This window comes from Trichoplusia ni, chromosome 13 (genome assembly GCF_003590095.1).
Source record: "Trichoplusia ni isolate ovarian cell line Hi5 chromosome 13, tn1, whole genome shotgun sequence".
In the NCBI taxonomy this organism is placed as follows: Eukaryota; Metazoa; Arthropoda; class Insecta; order Lepidoptera; family Noctuidae; genus Trichoplusia; species Trichoplusia ni.
The window spans coordinates 9,754,165-9,774,321 of NC_039490.1; the positions used below are offsets into that span (position 1 = coordinate 9,754,165).

Below are 20,157 nucleotides of genomic sequence, written 5' to 3' on the forward strand. Positions count from 1 at the left end.
CCCAATCCAGAACCTTCAGTAGTAGACTCTAATCCCGACCCGTCGGTTGTAGACTCTCCTAATCCAGACCCTTCAGTAGTAGACTCCCATCCAGACCCTTCGGTCGTAGACTCTCCTGATCCGGACCCTTCAGTTGTAGATTCTAATCCGGACCCTTCAGTTGTGGATTCATCCAATCCGGACCCTTCGGTGGTTGACTCTACTCCAGACCCTTCGGTTGTAGACTCTCCTAATCCGGACCCTTCGGTTGTAGACTCTAATCCAGACCCTTCGGTTGTAGACTCTCCTGATCCAGACCCTTCGGTTGTAAATTCTCCCAATCCAGACCCTTCAGTTGTAGACTCTAATCCAGACCCCTCGGTTGTAGACAATCCCAATCCAGACCCTTCGGTTGTAAACTCTCCTGATCCGGACCCTTCGGTGGTTGATTCTAATCCGGAACCTTCAGTTGTAGATTCACCTGATCCGGATCCCTCGGTTGTAGATTCCAATCCAGACCCTTCAGTGGTAGACTCCAATCCGAAGCCTTCAGTAGTAGACTCTAATCCCGACCCGTCGGTTGTAGACTCTCCCAATCCAGACCCTTCAGTAGTAGACTCCAATCCGGACCCTTCTGTTGTAGACTCTCCTGATCCGGACCCTTCAGTAGTAGACTCTAATCCCGACCCGTCGGTTGTAGACTCTCCCAATCCAGACCCTTCAGTAGTAGACTCTAATCCCGACCCGTCGGTTGTAGACTCTCCCAATCCAGACCCTTCAGTAGTAGACTCCAACCCGGACCCTTCGGTCGTAGACTCTCCTGATCCGGACCCTTCGGTGGTTGACTCTAATCCAGACCCTTCGGTTGTAGACTCTCCGAATCCAGACCCTTCGGTTGTAAATTCTCCCAATCCAGACCCTTTGGTGGTTGATTCTAATCCGGAACCTTCGGTTGTGGACTCTCCCAATCCAGACCCTTCAGTAGTAGACACTAATCCGGACCCTTCGGTTGTAGACTCTCCCAATCCAGATCCTTCAGTGGTAGATTCCAATCCGGACCCTTCAGTAGTAGATTCTAATCCGGACCCTTCAGTAGTAGATTCTAATCCGGACCCTTCGGTTGTAGACTCTAATCCAGACCCTTCAGTAGTAGATTCTAATCCGGACCCTTCGGTTGTAGACTCTAATCCAGACCCTTCAGTAGTAGATTCTAATCCGGACCCTTCGGTTGTAGACTCTCCCAATCCAGACCCTTCGGTTGTAAATTCTCCCAATCCAGACCCTTCGGTGGTTGAATCTAATCCGGACCCTTCTGTTGTGGACTCTCCCAATCCAGACCCTGCAGTTGTAGATTCAAGTCCAGACCCTTCAGTAGTAGATTCTAATCCGGACCCTTCGGTTGTAGACTCTAATCCAGACCCTTCGGTTGTAGACTCTCCTGATCCGGACCCTTCGGTTGTAAATTCTCCCAATCCAGACCCTTCAGTGGTTGAATCTAATCCAGACCCTTCTGTTGTAGACTCTCCCAATCCAGACCCTTCAGTAGCAGACTCCAATCCGGACCCTTCGGTTGTAGACTCTCCTGATCCGGACCCTTCGGTGGTTGAATCTAATCCGGACCCTTCAGTTGTGGATTCACCCAATCCGGACCCTTCGGTGGTTGACTCTACTCCAGACCCTTCTGTTGTAGACTCTCCTAATCCAGACCCTTCGGTTGTAGACTCTAATCCAGACCAATCGGTTGTAGACTCTCCTGATCCAGACCCTTCGGTTGTAGACTCTCCCAATCCAGATCCTTCAGTAGTAGATTCCAATCCGGACCCTTCGGTGGTTGACTCTACTCCAGACCCTTCGGTTGTAGACTCTAATCCAGACCCTTCAGTTGTAGATTCTAATCCAGACCCTTCGGTTGTTGACTCTCCTAATCCGGACCCTTCGGTTGTAGACTCTCCCAATCCAGATCCTTCAGTAGTAGATTCCAATCCGGACCCTTCAGTTGTAGATTCTAATCCGGACCCTTCAGTAGTAGATTCTAATCCGGACCCTTCGGTTGTAGACTCTAATCCAGACCCTTCAGTAGTAGATTCTAATCCGGACCCTTCGGTTGTAGACTCTAATCCAGACCCTTCAGTAGTAGATTCTAATCCGGACCCTTCGGTTGTAGACTCTCCCAATCCAGACCCTTCGGTTGTAGACTCTCCCAATCCAGACCCTTCGGTTGTAAATTCTCCCAATCCAGACCCTTCGGTGGTTGAATCTAATCCGGACCCTTCTGTTGTAGACTCTCCCAATCCAGACCCTGCAGTTGTAGATTCCAGTGCAGACCCTTCAGTTGTGGATTCACCCAATCCGGACCCTTCGGTTGTAGACTCTCCTAATACGGACCCTTCGGTGGTTGATTCTAATCCGGACCCTTCGGTCGTAGACTCTCCCAATCCAGACCCTGCAGTTGTAGATTCAAGTCCAGACCCTTCAGTTGTGGATTCACCCAATCCGGACCCTTCGGTTGTAGACTCTCCTGATCCGGACCCTTCGGTTGTAGACTCTCCCAATCCAGACCCTTCAGTAGTGGACTCTCCTAATCCAGACCCTTCGGTGGTTGATTCTAATCCAGATTCTTCAGTAGTAGAGTCTATTGAAACTGACTCTTGAGTAGATTCTTCGGTAGCTTGTTCAATTGTTGTTGATTCTTCTGTCGGATAAGATGTTGAATCAGAAGAACTGTCTGTAGAACTTGGGGGCGACTCAGAAGATGACTCGGACGAGGACGTTTCCCATGAGCTTTCAGTTGAACTTGACGTTTCAGATGATGTTTCTGAAGAAGTACTTTCTGATGATTCAGAGGTTAGCTCGGACGAACTCTCTGTTGAAGTCAAGTACTCAGACGATGTTTCAGTAGATACCTCCGTAGTTGGGATGGAGGTAGTTGAAAGTTTATTGTATGTGCATCCACCTTCAGCAATTTCTTCACAACGCTAAAAATAAACGACACAAGTTATAAAATTAGTGTTTTATCTTAAGCTTAACTTCATTTTGCGTTTTTACGATAAATTGGTAGTATACTAAAGCACATTATTGAAGTTTTTATTAAAATCACATTCAAAGTAACAAAAAAGTTTAATGAAAAACTACTTACCTTCGTATTAACGTCAAATTCAAATCCGTCTGGGCATGTCAATGGTAGCGGGCTACCTCCAGCGCATAAGAAGAACTCGTTGCATAACTCTGGGTGAGGGACATGACCAAAGACACCAGGAGGACAAATGGGTGCAGGAGTTGTTGGTACTGTAGTTGCAAATTCGGTTGTAGTCTCAGTTGCAACGGGTCCTAATGTTGTTCCAAGAGTGCATCCACCGACCGCAATTTCAACACAGACCTGAAATTAATTTGTTATTAGTTAAACATTCCTGAGCAGTAAGTTGAATGAATAAACTCTCAAACTAAAAGGCTCCATACTGAATTTCATCGTAATCGTTCCAGCAGTTTGAGCGATAAAAATAACTTATATCAGACACTTATTAGACACACCGAAATGACGACGTTCAGTTCTGATTTTTCCATATCGATGAATTATTCAAAAGAAATGTATTTAATCTATATAGCTAGCTATTATATCTATAGCTGTTTAAAAACTACATCAATATATTATTACTATATCTTTTCTCACAAGGAAGTTTATTTAATATAATAAGGAATCAACTTACGCTGGTCTCTGGATCGAATTCATATCCTTCGCTACAAGTCGCCAGCATTGGACTGCCAGCAGAACAAACGTAGTACGAATCACACTTGCTTGGGTGAGCGACATTTCCAAACACGCCTTCTGGGCACTCAAAGTCATCAACTTCTGTCGAAGATTCAGTTGAACCATTATCTGGTTCAGTTACCGAAGTTGCATCAGTACTTGATGGGATGGTAATTGGTTCTCCTGTTGTGGGTGGTATGTAGTCTTCAACTGGTGGGTCTATGTCTTCCACAGTAGTTGCAGCTGTGGTTGGATTTTGAGTGTACGTGCAACCTCCCTCTGCTATTTCGATACAACGCTGTAAATGATCAAAATCGAATTTACGTGCTGTGTTTTTAAATGTCTTTAGGGTATAAGTTTAATAAGAACATTCAACAAATGAGTTGATAATGTGAAAAACTAGAAAAATAGCGACAAGAAAAAGTTTAACAATGTCCATGTTAGTTACATTTGATTTTAAGCCTTACCTTCGTTTCTGGATCAAATTCGAACCCAGAACTACAAGATAGCAAGTATTCGGTGCCAGCAACGCACAAGTAGAACAAATTGCATTCAGTAGGGTGAGGTATGTTGCCGTATATGTGACTGGGACATATCGGGGCAGGTGTTGTTGGTGTTTCAGTAGTAGTTGTAGAGTAGGTGCAACCTCCTTCAGCAATAAGCACGCAGTCCTACATGAGAAAATGGATTTGTATTCGCTTTCGTGTGACGTGAGTAGGTGAAAGTCATTGTAGAGGTAAGCCGTTGAATTCTCTATTAAGGTTCGAAATGTGTGTATTTAAAGTAAATAAACTTTTGTTAAAAATATCAAACAGAATCTGAGGATTGGTTTGAATTTCATTTATACGTTTTTACCCCGATATTTAGATAAGTATGAAAATTACATAAATTTTTGATTTAACTTTATAATAAATAATTTTGAGCGTTTTGTTTAGCTTAGCGCCGTTAGTACAAATAACACTTCTTTGTTTAGTTATTACAGGAGAAGTCAAATTAAAGTTGTTTCAAATTACCTGCGCTGCGGAATCATATTCAAATCCATGACTACAAGTCAAATGCATTTCATCGTTATTGGTGCAAACGATGAAGGAATTACAAATTTCTGGATGCGGTATAGTTCCAATAAACCCTGGAGGACAGAACTTAGGTTCCTCAGTTGTTGATGGAGTTGATAAAGTTGTGGACGGAGTTGTTTCGTAATCAACTGTTGTTGTGATGTCAGTTGGTGTGTTTGAAGGTGTAGTTGGACCCAGCGTACAACCGCCCTCGACTATTGGTACGCAAGTCTGAAAAGGTGATGGTGTTAGGGGCGAGTGTTTTTAAGTTTAAGTGCTTGTTTTGATACAAAGTTTTACTGTATTTTATTGTTCCTGCCATGAAAGTATTGTATTCAGTATTATATAAATACTTAAAAAAGTTTTCAAAGAAACACAGAATTTAAAGTGTATGTATAAATTATTCACAAACTACGAAGCAGTCAGGGTTAGTATGCAAGTATCATAAAGTTTAATTCACACTATAAAACTTAACTACTAAGTTACAACCTTTTTCAAGAAGTGTCACCGCAATAATAAACTCAAAACCAACCTTCAACTCAGGATCAAATTCAAAGCCGCTGCCGCAGAAAAGTTGTAGAGGCACGCCGTTTATGCAGGTGTAGTATGAGTTGCATATTTCAGGGTGCGGTACGTTGCCAAAGAGACCTACAGGACAAATCAATGATCCATCCGTCGTCGATGTTATTGATTCAGTTGTAGACTCAGTTGTTGCAGCTTCAGTTGTTGTAGTTGTTGGTTGCGTGACAGTTGTATCCGGTGTAGTTACTTCAGGTGTTGTTGTTGTTGCACCGAGTGTACAACCACCTTCAGCTATTTCAACGCACGTCTGAAAGAAAAGGTGATGTAATTACGTGTTTTTACTTGGCACATTATTTTTGCTTTAATATAGTATGACTTTCTTTAAAACCTTAGGAATAAATGGCGGTTTATTAAGAGACATCGTTAGTCGCTGTAAGCTGTATTAAAGAAATGGTTTTATAAAACCCTTCTTCTCCTTTCTTTATGATATATAATAATATATCTTGTATTCTTCGGATTTTATTGTGGATTCTTCGATTCGTCTTTACGAGTAGGTATTATTTTAACTGAAATACTCTTCGTCTTAAACTACTCACATTGGTTTCAGGATCAAACTCCATTTCTTCGCCACAGTATAACAATTGAGCGTTTCCACCCGCACACATGTAGAATGCATTGCACTCAGTCGGGTGAGGTCTTATACCCCAAACGTAAGACGGACAAGGATCAATATCAATCTCTGGGGTTGTAGCAGTGGTTGATATTGTTGTTGCACTCTCCGTAGTCGTCTGCAGATCTGTTGACGATTGGAGATCTTCTTGTGTTGTTGATGTACTACCACCTAATGTGCAACCTCCCTCAGCTATTAGGATGCACTCCTAAAATTAAATAATATTTTAGTATTTACTTCAAAGCAGCAAGGCTTAGTGTGTAAAAGTTGAATGTCGTTGCCTATAAACTTATCAAATTTAAAATTGTACCATTTGACAATTATATTATTCTATGTCCAGCAGTGGGAGGATAAAGGCTGTGGATGATGATGATGAAGGTCTAGTGGTTAATGACCTTGACTGCTATACTGGAGGTTCAATTTCCACCCAGGACAAATGTTTGTGTGATGAGCACAATCATTTGTTCTGTATCTGGGTGTAGTTTATCTATATGATTTATGTAAATAGAAATATATTTATCAGTATTCTAGTATTCATACAAGCTATGCTTAGTTTAAGAGTGAAAGTTGTGGAAAATTAAATATACCCTAGTCTCAGGATCAAACTCGAATCCTTCACTACATTGCAAGGGAAGCGCTTCATCTCCTGCGCACATGTAGAATGAGTTGCAAGAGTTGGGGTCCGGTACGATACCCCACGTCCCCGGGGGACAGATGTCACTGTCTGGGGTCGGTGTGCTCGTGGAGTTGTACGTACAACCACCTTCCGCTATACGAACACAGTCCTGAAAAGATTTGGATGGTTGTAGAAAAGGTTTAATTTTTTTATGGATTGTTTAAGTCAATTAACTGATTAAATAAAAACGACTGATTTTATAACATACGTTATTTTTTAGGAAACTTTATAAAGTTTTTGTCTAGAGGTAAGTTCTACTTTGATTTCTTCTTTAGACTGTTTTATTTTCAAAAACGGTTCTTTTGCTAGTAACAGCTAATATAACCGCGGCATCAATATTTTACATACCTTAACTTCCGGATCGAATTCAAATCCTTCACTACAGAATAGTTGCAACGCATTTCCAGCTGCACACATGTAGAATGAGTTACACAAGGTCGGGTGAGGGATGTTACCCCAAATGCCAACTGGACAGACGTCAGGTAAGGTCACAGGTTCCGTAGTCGATGGTACAGGTTCAAGAGTCACATCTGTGTAATCCTGGGATCCTGTCGTCAATTCAAAAGACTCAGTCGTAGAGCCTGCAACTGTGGTTGTTCCCAACGTACAACCACCCTCAGCAATGACTACGCATCTCTGTAAAAGAAATGTAAGTATAAGATTCCTTAAGTAGGTTGTATTGAGTAATGAATTAGTTTTGTATAAATGCTTGCTAAGTTATTAGTCCTGTTCTGAATCGGAACAGTTTATCACCTGATGTAATGAGACAAAATTGAGTAAATTAAGCAAATAGTAGGAGGAGAAGAAAGAGATAGATATAGTTTTAAAGATAGAAATAAAACTTATACACTAAGTTCTGTAATACGCCTTAAATAGTATTACATGAGAGAAGAAGTGTACTTAATGACTTGAAGTAGAATATGAAAAGAGAAGTAATGTTTCAAAAGAAAACCTGGAAAGACAAACCATTAAAAAACTCACAAATCTTGATATGCAAGTCAAACCCAAGTCAGTACCTGACTCTTTTGACTAAACGGTGACGCAGTATTTTCACCTAAAAGATTGTCAGTTATCCATTAACTCAATCTGGTTTCGACAGAAATAAACCCATGTCAACAATGGGACCGTTTACAAAACTATGGTTTAGTCAAACTCACCGCAACATCGATATCAAATTCGTGTCCCTCTGGGCAGAAAAGTTGCAAAGGTTGACCGTTGAAGCAAGCGTAAAACGAATGGCACAAAGTCGGATGGGGCACGTTACCGACGACTCCCGGCGGACAAGGATCGTACGCTTCTGTTGTTGGTACAATTGTAGTATCAACCTCAGTTGTATCTGCTACAGTGGTATCTTCAGTTGGATAGTCCGTAGTAGATGGTTCTGTAGCAGGTGCGATGGTTGGTGAAAGGGTAGAACTATAATCTCCAGTTGTAAAATCAACGTTTGTCGACCCCGTTTCAGTTGTACTTGGTCCATCTGTTGTTGATCCAGAGGGTGATGTTTCTTCAACAGTTGCAGGTGTGGTAGTAGGAGCTTGAGTACCCGTAGGTTTCTCGGGGATAGGAGGTTGAATAGGTATTGTAGATAAATGAGGTGGTGAAGACGGTTCAGTACTCGTAGTTGTTGTTGTGGTTGGCGATGTCTGAGTAGATGTTGGTGTCGTGAAAAAGTCAGTTGTGGTAGGTCCAAAGGTTGTAGATTGTTCCCCTGCTGTAGTAGTTAAATCCTCTGGAGTTGTCGGAACATCAGTTGTAGATGAATCAGAAGTCACAGTTGTGGAAACTTCTACTGTAGAACCATCATCAGTAACAGTTGTCAAGTCTTCAGGGGATGTGGAAACTCCAGTTGTAGTATCCTCAGCTAATATGGTTGTGAAATCCCCTGGGGTTGTAGGAATACCAGTTGTAGAACCATCAAGTGTTACGGTTGTCTGGTCGGCTGTCGTTGTGAAAACATCAGTTGTTGATCCGTCAGGGGTTACGGTTGTGAGGTCACCTGGGGTTGTGGATACACTAGTTGTAGAATCCTCAGGTAAGAAGGTTGTGAGATCTTCTGGGGTTGTTTGAGCACCCGTTGTAGATCCGTCAGGTGTGACGGTTGTGAGGTCTCCTGGGGTTGTGGGAATACCAGTTGTAGATCCGTCAGGTGTGACGGTTGTGAGATCTCCTGGGGTTGTAGGAATACCAGTTGTAGAACCATCAAGTGTTACGGTTGTCTGGTCCCCTGGGGTTGTGGAAACATCAGTTGTTGATCCGTCAGGGGTTACGGTTGTGAGATCCTCTGGGGTTGTGGGAGCACCAGTTGTGGAACCCTCAGGTGAGCTTGTTGTGACATCATCTGGGGTTGCAGGAACACCAGTTGTAGAATCTTCAGGTAAGAAGGTTGTGAGATCCTCTGGGGTTGTAGGAATACCAGTTGTAGATCCGTCAGGTATTACGGTTGTGAGATCTTCTGGGGTTGTGGATATGACAGTTGTAGAATCCTCAGGTAAGATGGTTGTGAGACCTTCTGGGGTTGTGGGAATATCAGTTGTAGAACCATCAAATGTTACGGTTATGAGATCTCCTGGGGTTGTGGATACACCAGTTGTAGAATCCTCAGGTAAGATGGTTGTGAGATCTTCTGGGGTTGTTTGAGCACCCGTTGTAGATCCATCAGGTGTGACGGTTGTGAGGTCTCCTGGGGTTGTGGGAACACTGGTCGTCGATCCGTCAGGAGTTACAGTTGTGAGATCCTCTGGGGTTGTGGGAAGACCCGTTGTAGATCCGTCAGTTGTAATGGTTGTGAGATCGTCTGGGATCGTAAGAATGTCAGTTGTAGATCCGTCAGGTGTTACGGTTGTGAGATCGCCTGGGGTTGTGGATACACCAGTTGTAGAATCCTCAGGTAGGATGGTTGTGAGATCCTCTGTGGTTGTGGGAGCACCAGTTGTGGAATCTTCAGGTGAGCTGATTGTGACATCATCTGGGGTTGCAGGTACATCAGTTGTAGAATCCTCAGGTAAGCTGGTTGTGAGATCCTCTGGAGTTGTGGGAGTGCCCGTTGTAGATCCATCAGGTGAGACGGTTGTGAGATCTCCTGGGGTTGTAGGAATACCAGTTGTAGATCCGTCAGGTGTTACGGTTGTGAGGTCGGCTGGGGTTGTGGATACACCAGTTGTAGAATCTTCAGGAAAGCTGGTTGTGAGATCTTCTGGGGTTGTGGGAGCACCCGTTGTAGATCCGTCAGATGTGACGGTTGTGAGATCTCCTGGGGTTGTGGAAAAACCAGTTGTAGAATCCTCAGGTAAGTTGGTTGTGAGATCCTCTGGGGTTGTAGGAGCACCCGTTGTAGATCCGTCAGGTGTGACGGTTGTGAGATCTCCTGGGGTTGTGGAAAAACCAGTTGTAGAATCCTCAGGTAAGTTGGTTGTGAGATCCTCTGGGGTTGTAGGAATAACAGTTGTAGATCCGTCAGGTGTTACGGTTGTGAGGTCGCCTGGGGTTGTGGATACACCAGTTGTAGAATCTTCAGGTAAGCTGGTTGTGAGATCCTCTGTGGTTGTGGGAGCACCAGTTGTGGAATCCTCAGGTGAGCTGGTTGTGACATCATCTGGGGTTGCAGGAACACCAGTTGTAGAATCTTCAGGTAAGCTAGTTGTGAGATCTTCTGGGGTTGTGGGAGTACCCGTTGTGGATCCGTCAGGTGTTACGGTTGATTGATCCCCTGGGGTTGTGAATACATCAGTTGTTGATTCATCAGTTGTAATGGTTGTCTGGTCCCCTGGGGTTGTGGGAGCACCCGTTGTAGATCCGTCAGGTGTGACGGTTGTGAGATCTCCTGGGGTTGTGGAAAAAACAGTTGTAGAATCCTCAGGTAAGTTGGTTGTGAGATCCTCTGGGGTTGTGGGAGCACCCGTTGTAGATCCGTCAGGTGTGACGGTTGTGAGATCTCCTGGGGTTGTGGAAAAACCAGTTGTAGAATCTTCAGGTAAGCTGGTTGTGAGATCCTCTGTGGTTGTGGGAGCACCAGTTGTGGAATCCTCAGGTGAGCTGGTTGTGACATCATCTGGGGTTGCAGGAACACCAGTTGTAGAATCGTCAGGTAAGCTGGTTGTGAGATCTTCTGGGGTTGTGGGAGCACCCGTTGTAGATCCGTCAGGTGTTACGGTTGTGAGGTCGTCTGGGGTTGTGGATACACCAGTTGTAGAATCCTCAGGTAAGATGGTTGTGTGATCCTCTGGGGTTGTGGGAGCACCAGTTGTGGAACCCTCAGGTGAGCTTGTTGTGACATCATCTGGGGCTGCAGGAACACCAGTTGTAGAATCCTCAGGTAAGTTGGTTGTGAGATCCTCTGGGGTTGTAGGAACACCAGTTGTAGATCCGTCAGGTGTGACGGTTGTGAGATCTCCTGGGGTTGTGGGAACACTGGTCGTCGATCCGTCAGTTGTAATGGTTGTGAGATCATCTGGGGTTGTAGGAATACCAGTTGTAAAACCATCAAGTGTTACGGTTGTCTGGTCCCCTGGGGTTGTGGAAACATCAGTTGTTGATCCGTCAGGGGTTACGGTTGTGAGGTCGCCTGAGGTTGTGGATACACTAGTTGTAGAATCCTCAGGTAAGATGGTTGTGAGATCCTCTGGGGTTGTGGGAGCACCCGTTGTAGATCCGTCAGGTGTGACGGTTGTGAGATCTCCTGGGGTTGTGGAAAAACCAGTTGTAGAATCCTCAGGTAAGTTGGTTGTGAGATCCTCTGGGGCTGTAGGAATAACAGTTGTAGATCCGTCAGGTGTTACGGTTGTGAGGTCGCCTGGGGTTGTGGATACACCAGTTGTAGAATCCTCAGGTAAGATGGTTGTGAGATCCTCTGGAGTTGTGGGAGCATCAGTTGTGGAACCCTCAGGTGAGCTTGTTGTGACATTATCTGGGGTTGCAGGAACACCAGTTGTAGAATCCTCAGGTAAGTTGGTTGTGAGATCCTCTGGGGTTGTAGGAACACCAGTTGTAGATCCGTCAGGTGTTACGGTTGTGAGGTCGCCTGGGGTTGTGGATACACCAGTTGTAGAATCCTCAGGTAAGTTGGTTGTGAGATCCTCTGGGGTTGTGGGAGCACCATTTGTGGAACCCTCAGGTGAGCTTGTTGTGACATCATCTGGGGTTGCAGGAACACCAGTTGTAGAATCTTGAGGTAAGCTGGTTGGGAGATCCTCTGCGGTTGTGGGAGCACCAGTTGTGGAATCCTCAGGTAAGCTGGTTGTGAGATCCTCTGGGGTTGTGGGAGTACCCGTTGTAGATCCGTCAGGTGTGACGGTTGTGAGATCTCCTGGGGTTGTAGGAATACCAGTTGTAGAACCATCAGGTGTTACGGTTGATTGATCCCCTGGGGTTGTGAATAAATCAGTTGTTGATTCATCAGTTGTATTGGTTGTCTGGTCCCCTGGGGTTGTGGGAGCACCCGTTGTAGATCCGTCAGGTGTGACGGTTGTGAGATCTCCTGGGGTTGTGGATACACCAGTTGTAGAATCTTCAGGTGAGATGGTTGTGAGATCATCAGGGGTTGTGTAAGTCTGAGTTGTAGCCGGCGTTGAGTCGTCTAGGGTAGTGGGTTTGTCTGTAGTTATTGTAGCCCAAGAGGTAGTAGAACTCTCTGGGGTAGTGTAGGCCACTTGTGTAGATGTTGTTACAAATTCAGTGGTTGTAGGCTCATGTGTTGCGTATGTCTCGGTAGTTAGGTCCGTTTGGTCCTCTGGGGTTGTGGGAATGGGCGTTGTTGTAGGTTCCCCGGTTGTTTGGGTTGTGAGATCCTCTGGTATTGTAGGAATTGGCGTTGTTACAGGATCTCCTGTAGATATTGTTGTAAGATCTTCAACGGTTGTTGTAGAAATGTATGTTGTTGAAGTAGCATCGGTGGTCTGTGTTGTGAGATCTTCCAGGGTTGTTGATATCTCAGTTGTGAGTGATGCCTCATCATCAGTTGTTGAAGGCAACTCAGTTGTAGGTGTTGTCCAACCTTCAGTAGTTTTAGGTTCCTGAGTCGTGGACATTATCCAATCTTGAATTGTTGTGGGAACCAAAGTCGTAGGTGTTAAATCCACCGTTGTTGTTGATTGCTCTGTAGTAGTAGTAGTCGGAACTGCAGTAGTTGTAGGTTTCGGAGTAGTTGCTGGAGCCGCAGTCGTTGAAGATGACGTTGGTGTAGGTTTTGTCCAATGTTTAGTACTTGAAGGTGACCATGGTGTAGGCCTTGTCCAATGTTTAGTGGTCGAAGACCATCCTGATGTGGGTTTTGTCCAATTTCCAATTGTTGTTGGTAATTTAGTTGTAGTTGTTGTAGTTGTTATATCCTCTGTAGTTGTCGGTAAGTCCGTTGTTGGCGTTGTAAGGTCTTCAGTGGTAAAAGGTAACTCTGTCGTAGGTGTTTCCCATCCGTCAGTACTTGTTGGCAGCCCTGTCGTGGGCGTCGTCCATTCTCCAGTAGAAGTAGGTAACCCTGACGTTGACGATATTGAATCTTCAATTGTTGTTGGCAATTCTGTTGAGGGTGTTGTCACATCGTCGGTTGTTGAAGGCCACCCCGTTGTAGGTGTTGTCCATTGTCCAGTAGTTGTCGGCACCCCAGTTGTGGGTGTTGTAACATCCTCAGTGGTTGAAGGCAACTCAGTTGTAGGTGTCGTCCATTCTCCAGTGGTTGTTGGCAACTGAGTTGTAGGTGTCGTCCATTCCCCAATGGTCGTCGGCACCCCAGTAGTGGGCGTTGTAACATCGTCAGTGGTTGAAGGCAATTCACTTGTAGGTGTCGTCCAATCCCCAATGGTTGTTGGCAACTCTGCTGAAGGTGTTGTCACATCGTTGGTTGTTGAAGGCAACCCCGTTGTAGGTGTTGTCCATTGTCCAGTCGTTGTCGGCACCCCAGTTGCGGGTGTTGTAACATCATCAGTGGTTGAAGGCAACTCAGTTGTAGGTGTCATCCATTCTTCAGTGGTTGTTGGCAACTGAGTTGTAGGTGTCGTCCATTCCCCAATGGTTGTCGGCACCCCAGTAGTGGGCGTTGTAACATCGTCAGTGGTTGAAGGCAACTCAGTTATAGGTGTCGTCCATTCTCCAATGGTTGTTGGCACCCCAGTTGTGGGTGTTGTCACGTCGTCGGTTGTTGAAGGCAACCCCGTTGTAGGTGTTGTCCATTCTCCAGTTGTTGTCGGCACCGCAGTAGTGGGCGTTGTAACATCGTCGGTGGTTGAAGGCAGTTCACTTGTAGGTGTCGTCCAATCCCCAATGGTTGTTGGCAACTCAGTTGAGGGTGTTGTCACATCGTCAGTGGTTGATGAAAACTCAGTTGTAGGTGTTGTCAGAACTTCACTAGTTGTGGCTTCCTGAGTTGTTGTCCGAGCTGAAGTAGTAGTTGAAGCCTCAGTTGTTGAAGTTGTTGAAGACGTGGGGGTGGGTTTTGTCCAGTGTTTAGTAGTCGAAGACAGCCCTGGTGTAGGCTTTGTCCAATGTTTAGTGGTCGAAGACCAACCTGATGTGGGCTTTGTCCAATGCTTAGTAGTTGAAGACCAACTGGGCGTGGGCTTTGTCCAATTACCAATGGTTGTAGGTAAAGCAGTTGTAGTTGTAGTTGTTGTCACAGCTTCTGTCGTCGAAGGCAATTCAGTGGTGGGCAATGTCACATCGTCAGTGGTTGAAGGAATCGTCCACTCCTCTGTAGTCGTTGGCAACGTGGTTGTGGGCGTTATCCATTCCTCTGTAGTCGTTGGCAACTCGGTTGTCGAGGTCATCCATTCCTCTGTAGTCGTTGGCAACTCGGTTGTGGACGTCATCCATTCCTCTGTTGTTGTTGGCAACTCGGTTGTGGACGTCATCCATTCCTCTGTTGTGGTTGGTAGCCCAGTTGCGGGTGTTGTCCATTCCTCTGTAGTTGTTGGCAAACCGGTTGTGGGCGTTGCCCATTCTTCGGTAGTTGTAGGCATCCCGGTTGTGGGTGTTGTCCATTCCTCAGTAGTTGTAGGTTTCTGAGTAGTTGCTGGAGCCGCAGTCGTTGAAGATGACGTTGGTGTAGGTTTTGTCCAATGTTTAGTAGTTGAAGATAGGCCTGGTGTGGGTTTCGTCCAATGTTTAGTGGTTGACGACAACCCTGGTGTAGGTTTTGTCCAGTGTTTTGTAGTCGACGACCACCCATGTGTGGGTTTTGTCCAATTACCAACAGTTGTAGGTAACGGTGTTGTTGTTGTTGTTGTTGTGGTAGAAGTTGTCGTTGTTAAGTCACATTCTACCATAAATGGCCAATTGCACCCCTGAAAGAACATTTTATTTTAATAATGAAAATCTGCGAGAACAATGCTGGCAGCTTGAATCCGCACGTTTTCCTGAAAAACTGCATTTCAAAGATGGAAAAATATTGCTGTCAAGGACATATTATATCAACTGTCGACGCCAAATATTACTAAGAGAAGACACAGTTTCAGCAGTCAAATTATACTTAGTCATAATACACCTAAAATAAACCTAACCTATCACAACTTTGTCGAATCTTCATATTCTAATTAAACTGTAAAATTGGTAAAAAAACATCGTTAGTATCTGCATAAAAGTTAAGAAAAAGACTTAGATCTGAGACACTTAAAAAAAAATGATCCATAAAAAAATGAACTATTGACATATTGTTGAAGAAACTCGTTCATTTTAACAGTGAAAGCGTCATTTGAAATATGCTCTATACATGGCAAAGTTGAACAATTTTCTCCAAGAAAGTATTTAACTTGTCTATACCGAAGATAGATTGTATTTATTTTGAGAAACTGATTATGTTTTTGCATGTCACGTATATGTTATCATAACTGTATATTTATTAACGGTTTAATCACGCGTATTTATTGAGATAACCCGAATAGGTTTCGTCGTACAAGCGACTTATACCATAATTCGAATCGCTCAGTCGCCTTAAACCGTTGTTAAATTATTGAATAGAATAATTCTTATCGGAGAAAAGACCAGATTTTTTTGTTCGGAGTAGTAACACATTTTAAATACGTCAAGCAATGCTTGATTCACAAAACTTTGAACTGCTGAGCCCGTAGACAAGTAATCTTTCTCATGCTGATCGGAATCGCTGCAAATTCAAATTTACAGAAATAACAATCTCGTATGACTGTTGGACTGCCAAGTAAATTGGTCTTAGGTTTGAATCCCGGCAAAAACCAGTGTTTTCGAATTAATGTGGATGTTATCACAAAGTTATTTTTAATTGCAAGAATGTATTATTTTATAATAACTATCGTGATACTGATTCATTATCAAATGATGTAACGGTTTACTCACGCGTATTTATCGGGGGTGCCCGACAGTTCGACTCGCGATCCCGCCGCGTCAGCTCATGATTAAAGACTCCGGTTGGGTCCGAAACTCGTCGGGCACCCATAAACCGTTACATCATTTAATCAAGAATGTATTAAACCACGTCATAGTCTAAAGAGTGATTTAAAACTCTGTCACAATACGAAAAGAAGAAAGAAATAGAATAACTTGTCATTCAAATGCAGTCGAGGGATTCGTTCAGCGTCAGTACTTGCACAATCACTTGTCTATTCGGGCTGGTACTGAAGTGCCACTTACTTGTAAGTTGTAGTCGAACCAGGTACCAGGTGCACAGTCCCTCTCGACTGGTTCCCCGTTGACACAAGTGTAGTACTTTGCACAATCCGTCTCGTGGGGCAAAAGATGATGCCCACCATCAGCTGGGCAACCATTTGGCAAGGTAACAGGTTCTGAGGAATCTTCTGATGTGGATGTTGCTTCGCTAGTAGTCGGCTCCCCGGATTCTTCGGTAGTAGACGGGTCTTCAGACGAAGTTGATTCTTCGGTTGTGGACGGATCCTCAGTTGAAGATGATTCTTCGGTTGTAGACGGATCCTCAGTTGAAGATGATTCTTGAGTTGTAGATGGTTCTTCAGTTGTTAAAGGTTTCTGTGTTGTTGTGGGTACATAGGTTGTTGTTGGTAACCCTGTTGTAGAAGTTGCTTCAGTTGTAGTTGGTCCCTCTGTGGTAGAGGTTGCTGGTTCCGAGGTTGTTGAAGCATCAGTCGTTATTGGCACAGGAGTTGTAGTTGGTTCTTCAGTTGTTAAGGTTGTCTCAGTTATAGTGCTGGATTCCTGTGTTGTTGCTTCTGTTGTAGATGGCGCTTGAGTTGTAGTGGTTGCTTCAGCTGTTGTTGGTTCTTCGGTTGTAGAGGTTGCTGCGGTTGTGGTCGGTGCTTCAGTGGTTGTGACTGCTTCTGTAGTGATCGGTACCTCTGTTGTAGTGGTTGGGCCATTAAAGCAAGTCACTTGACTAGGCCAACTGCAGCCCTGAATGAAATATAAATTCTTTTTTGAAGGCAATTAACATCATGACACGCTAGGGGTATTTTGGATTCTGCGAAAACACAAAACTACTTATTAGAAATATGTGTTTATTTTTAAGTGTTTGATAATTTAGTTAATAAAAATATGTTTTGGTTGATGTTACGTTGTGCTTGCAATGTGATTTATCGTTAAATTGTTTTTTTTTTCGTAACTATATAAAATGAAGAGAAAAGAAAGGTATTTATAAAATTTATGAAGAACCAACAAAAAAAAATAAGGTTATTTAAAAGTTTACCTGTAAATTAAAGGCGAACAATGTGCCAGGTGCGCAAGACATTTCTATTTTTTGACCATTACTGCAACTGTAGTACCTAGCACAATCAGTTTCGTGTGGCAACAAGTAATGTATAGAGAAGTCTGATGGGCAACCATTTGGTAGAAGATCTATTGGCCTAGTTGTAGTTGTTGTTCTAGTTGTTGTTGGCCTGGTTGTGGTGGTTGTTCGTTGAGTTGAAGTTGGTTGTGTAGTTGTAGGTGCAGGAGTTGTTGTGGTAGACGCACCTTTGAAACAGGTTACTAAGTGTGGCCAGTCGCATTCCTAAAAAGTGTCGTCAATAATTACATGTTTTTTTTACAAACAAAAAGACAATTGAGACCAGACTCAGAACAAGCATTCGTGGACCATACAAAAGCTTGTCCTACGCGGAGATCGAACTCGCGACACGTTGCGCTTAGTAGTATTGCAGTCAGATAAGCGGATCATTTATGAATACATGTATTTTGTTTTTGCTATGATATCTAACATAGTTTTGCATGCAAGCTAAAGCCTCCCATATAGAGAAGGAGGTTTGTGACAATATATCTAATCAACTATAAAGAATAATAATAAACGATGCAGAAAGATAGTGTAATGGGGGCTCTTGGAAAATTAAATTCAAACAATCGCCTTTATACAATTCGCCCATATTATTATTTACTCCCGAATGTTGGACCTGTGTCTCCGAAAAAAGCTTTAGACAAAAACTCATCTCAAAGTGAAGTGAACTGATGAAGTTATTCGTATAATTAAAAGAGATAGAAATAATAGTGTGTTTACCTGTAAATCAAAGTCAAACAACGTGCCACTAGCACAAGACATTTCATATTTCTGTCCATTGCTGCAACTATAAAATTTTGAGCAATCAGTCTCATGTGGTAACAAATAGTAATGTATACTAAAGTCCGTTGGGCAACCATTCGGTAGGAAACTTGTTGGTGGGGTGGTTGTACGTATGGTTGTAGTTGTTGTTGGTCTGGTTGTAGCTGGTTGTGGAGGTGTAGGTGCAGCTGGTGAGGTTGTAGAAACACCTTTGAAGCATGTTACTGAGTGTGGCCAGTTGCAACCCTAAAATTAATTGATGATTGTCATAATTTTTGTAGAACTTTTCATGTTTTGTGATACCTATTTTTTAAATATTAGTAGAATAGTGGAGTTAGAGTTCAGATAAGTAGGTGTATTGGTGCATTAAGTTAAGAAATCAACTTAAGGAAATATATTGTTCAAGATTTTTGAACCGGATATTAATCACTTGAGCGGTGTCAACAAGTTATTCAAAATGCTCTTTAGTTCAATGTATTGGTTAAGCATTTTTTTATATTATCTCCGAACACTTCAACTTAGGGTACTATAAAAAACAATGAATGGTTGTACCTGCTGATCAAAGTCGAACATAGTACCAGGTGCACAAGGCATTTCAATTTTCTGTCCATTGCTGCAACTGTAGTATTTAGCGCAATCAGTCTCATGTGATAACAGGTAATGGACGGAAAAGTCTGCTGGGCAACCGTTCGGTAGGTAGTTGATTTGTGGAACGGTTGTAGGAATGGTTGTTGTTGGAGCAACCGTTGTTGTTGTGGGTGAAGGTTGTGTTGTGGTTGAACATTGCACTGCAAACGGCCAATTGCACACCTGAAAAGAGAATCCATTTTAAATTTCTGGGTTTTTTTAAATTTAATTTCTATTTCCTCCACTCTTGTTTGTTACTGTATTCCAGGCACTTTCAATACGTTACAATGATGGCTCTAGTTGCGCGGTTCCAAAGCGTATTTTTTATAGATAACCGGCAAGAAACCATAAGTTACTCTTTTTAGAAATAAATGTCTATAAAATATACAGTACAATTTATTTAATATTCAACAGCGCATAGTAAAATGAGGCCTACTTGAAATAAAAACTTATGATTTTGCTTTTGCACCAGCCAGAAATAAATGTCTTAGAATAATGACGGCATACCTGTAACTGTGCATCGTACAGGGTGCCCGGCCCACAGCTCATCTCAATTTTGTTTCCATTGCTGCATTGGTAGTACTTCGAGCAGTCGCTCTCGTGTGGCATATACAGTTGTTCTTGGAAATTCGATGGGCAGCCATTGGGCAGGAACTGTGCGGATGACGCGGCTATCAGTGTCGCAAATATGATAGCTTTGTACATATCTGGAAAGAAAAGAAAACCTCTTTTAGTGACTTCCTCATTTATCATCCTAGCCTTCTCCCAAATATGTTGGAGTCGGTTTCCAGTCTAACCGGATGCAGCTAAGTACCAGTGTTTTACAAGGAGCGACTGCCTATCTGACATCCTCAAACCAGTTACTTGGGCAACGCGATACCTCTTTGTTAAATTGCTTCTATATGATCCCCTCACTAAGGAATATCGCTGTGTCGCATAGATTTCATAAACATCCAAGTCATTAGCACAAGACTCCTAGACTTTAAATTGAGTAGAGTAATAACCGAATGGTGACCAAGACTTTTCAGGTGCAATTTCGGTAAGCAGGCGATATAAAAAGATGGCTGGAGTAGGATGGATGTAAAGGGCATAAAACGAGGAAAGAATGGCTTCATGAATTAGAGGCTTATGCCCTGAATTATGACGATTCTTCTAAAGTATTGTCATCATCAGCTCGTTACAGTCCATTCCTAGACATTGGCCTCTCTTATGTCATCCTCCAGATACTAGACTGACTCCTTATGCATCCAGCCTCTGCCAGCCTTAAACTTAATATCGGATGGAGGGGATATGGGGTTACGACGTATCATAATAAAGATCACGTGGGAAACAACTCTGTCTAATGATCAGGGACTTTAGACCGTGTCTTGAATTTGAGTAGTAGAAGAAACGAGAAAGCCTGTTACTTGGTGTTAAGCGGCATCTCCC

The 20,157-nt window shown here is 43.4% G+C and overlaps 1 protein-coding gene across 14 annotated transcripts in view; it reads right to left on the reverse strand.

Annotated features, from left to right (window-relative positions):
- Window positions 1-20,157, reverse strand: part of LOC113499964 (mucin-17-like) — a 63,383-nt gene that overhangs the window by 5,927 nt on the left and 37,299 nt on the right. For 3 of the 14 annotated variants that reach the window (XM_026880579.1, XM_026880578.1, XM_026880580.1), the window contains 17 exons: window positions 19,237-19,436; window positions 18,655-18,912; window positions 18,061-18,348; window positions 17,260-17,562; window positions 16,236-16,967; window positions 11,854-14,917; window positions 7,805-8,457; window positions 6,996-7,283; window positions 6,559-6,756; window positions 5,898-6,179; window positions 5,312-5,608; window positions 4,738-5,010; window positions 4,192-4,395; window positions 3,684-4,022; window positions 3,116-3,355; window positions 2,191-2,954; window positions 385-1,572 (listed from right to left, as the gene is read on the reverse strand). In XM_026880579.1, the coding sequence (XP_026736380.1) occupies window positions 385-1,572; window positions 2,191-2,954; window positions 3,116-3,355; window positions 3,684-4,022; window positions 4,192-4,395; window positions 4,738-5,010; window positions 5,312-5,608; window positions 5,898-6,179; window positions 6,559-6,756; window positions 6,996-7,283; window positions 7,805-8,457; window positions 11,854-14,917; window positions 16,236-16,967; window positions 17,260-17,562; window positions 18,061-18,348; window positions 18,655-18,912; window positions 19,237-19,434 (9,569 nt within the window). In that variant the 5' untranslated portion in view covers window positions 19,435-19,436. Of the gene's footprint in view, window positions 1-384; window positions 1,573-1,599; window positions 2,955-3,115; window positions 3,356-3,683; window positions 4,023-4,191; window positions 4,396-4,737; window positions 5,011-5,311; window positions 5,609-5,897; window positions 6,180-6,558; window positions 6,757-6,995; window positions 7,284-7,804; window positions 8,458-11,853; window positions 14,918-16,235; window positions 16,968-17,259; window positions 17,563-18,060; window positions 18,349-18,654; window positions 18,913-19,236; window positions 19,437-20,157 lie in introns of all 14 variants that reach the window. The other 11 variants (XM_026880587.1, XM_026880582.1, XM_026880589.1 and 8 more) reach the window with 11 other exon arrangements.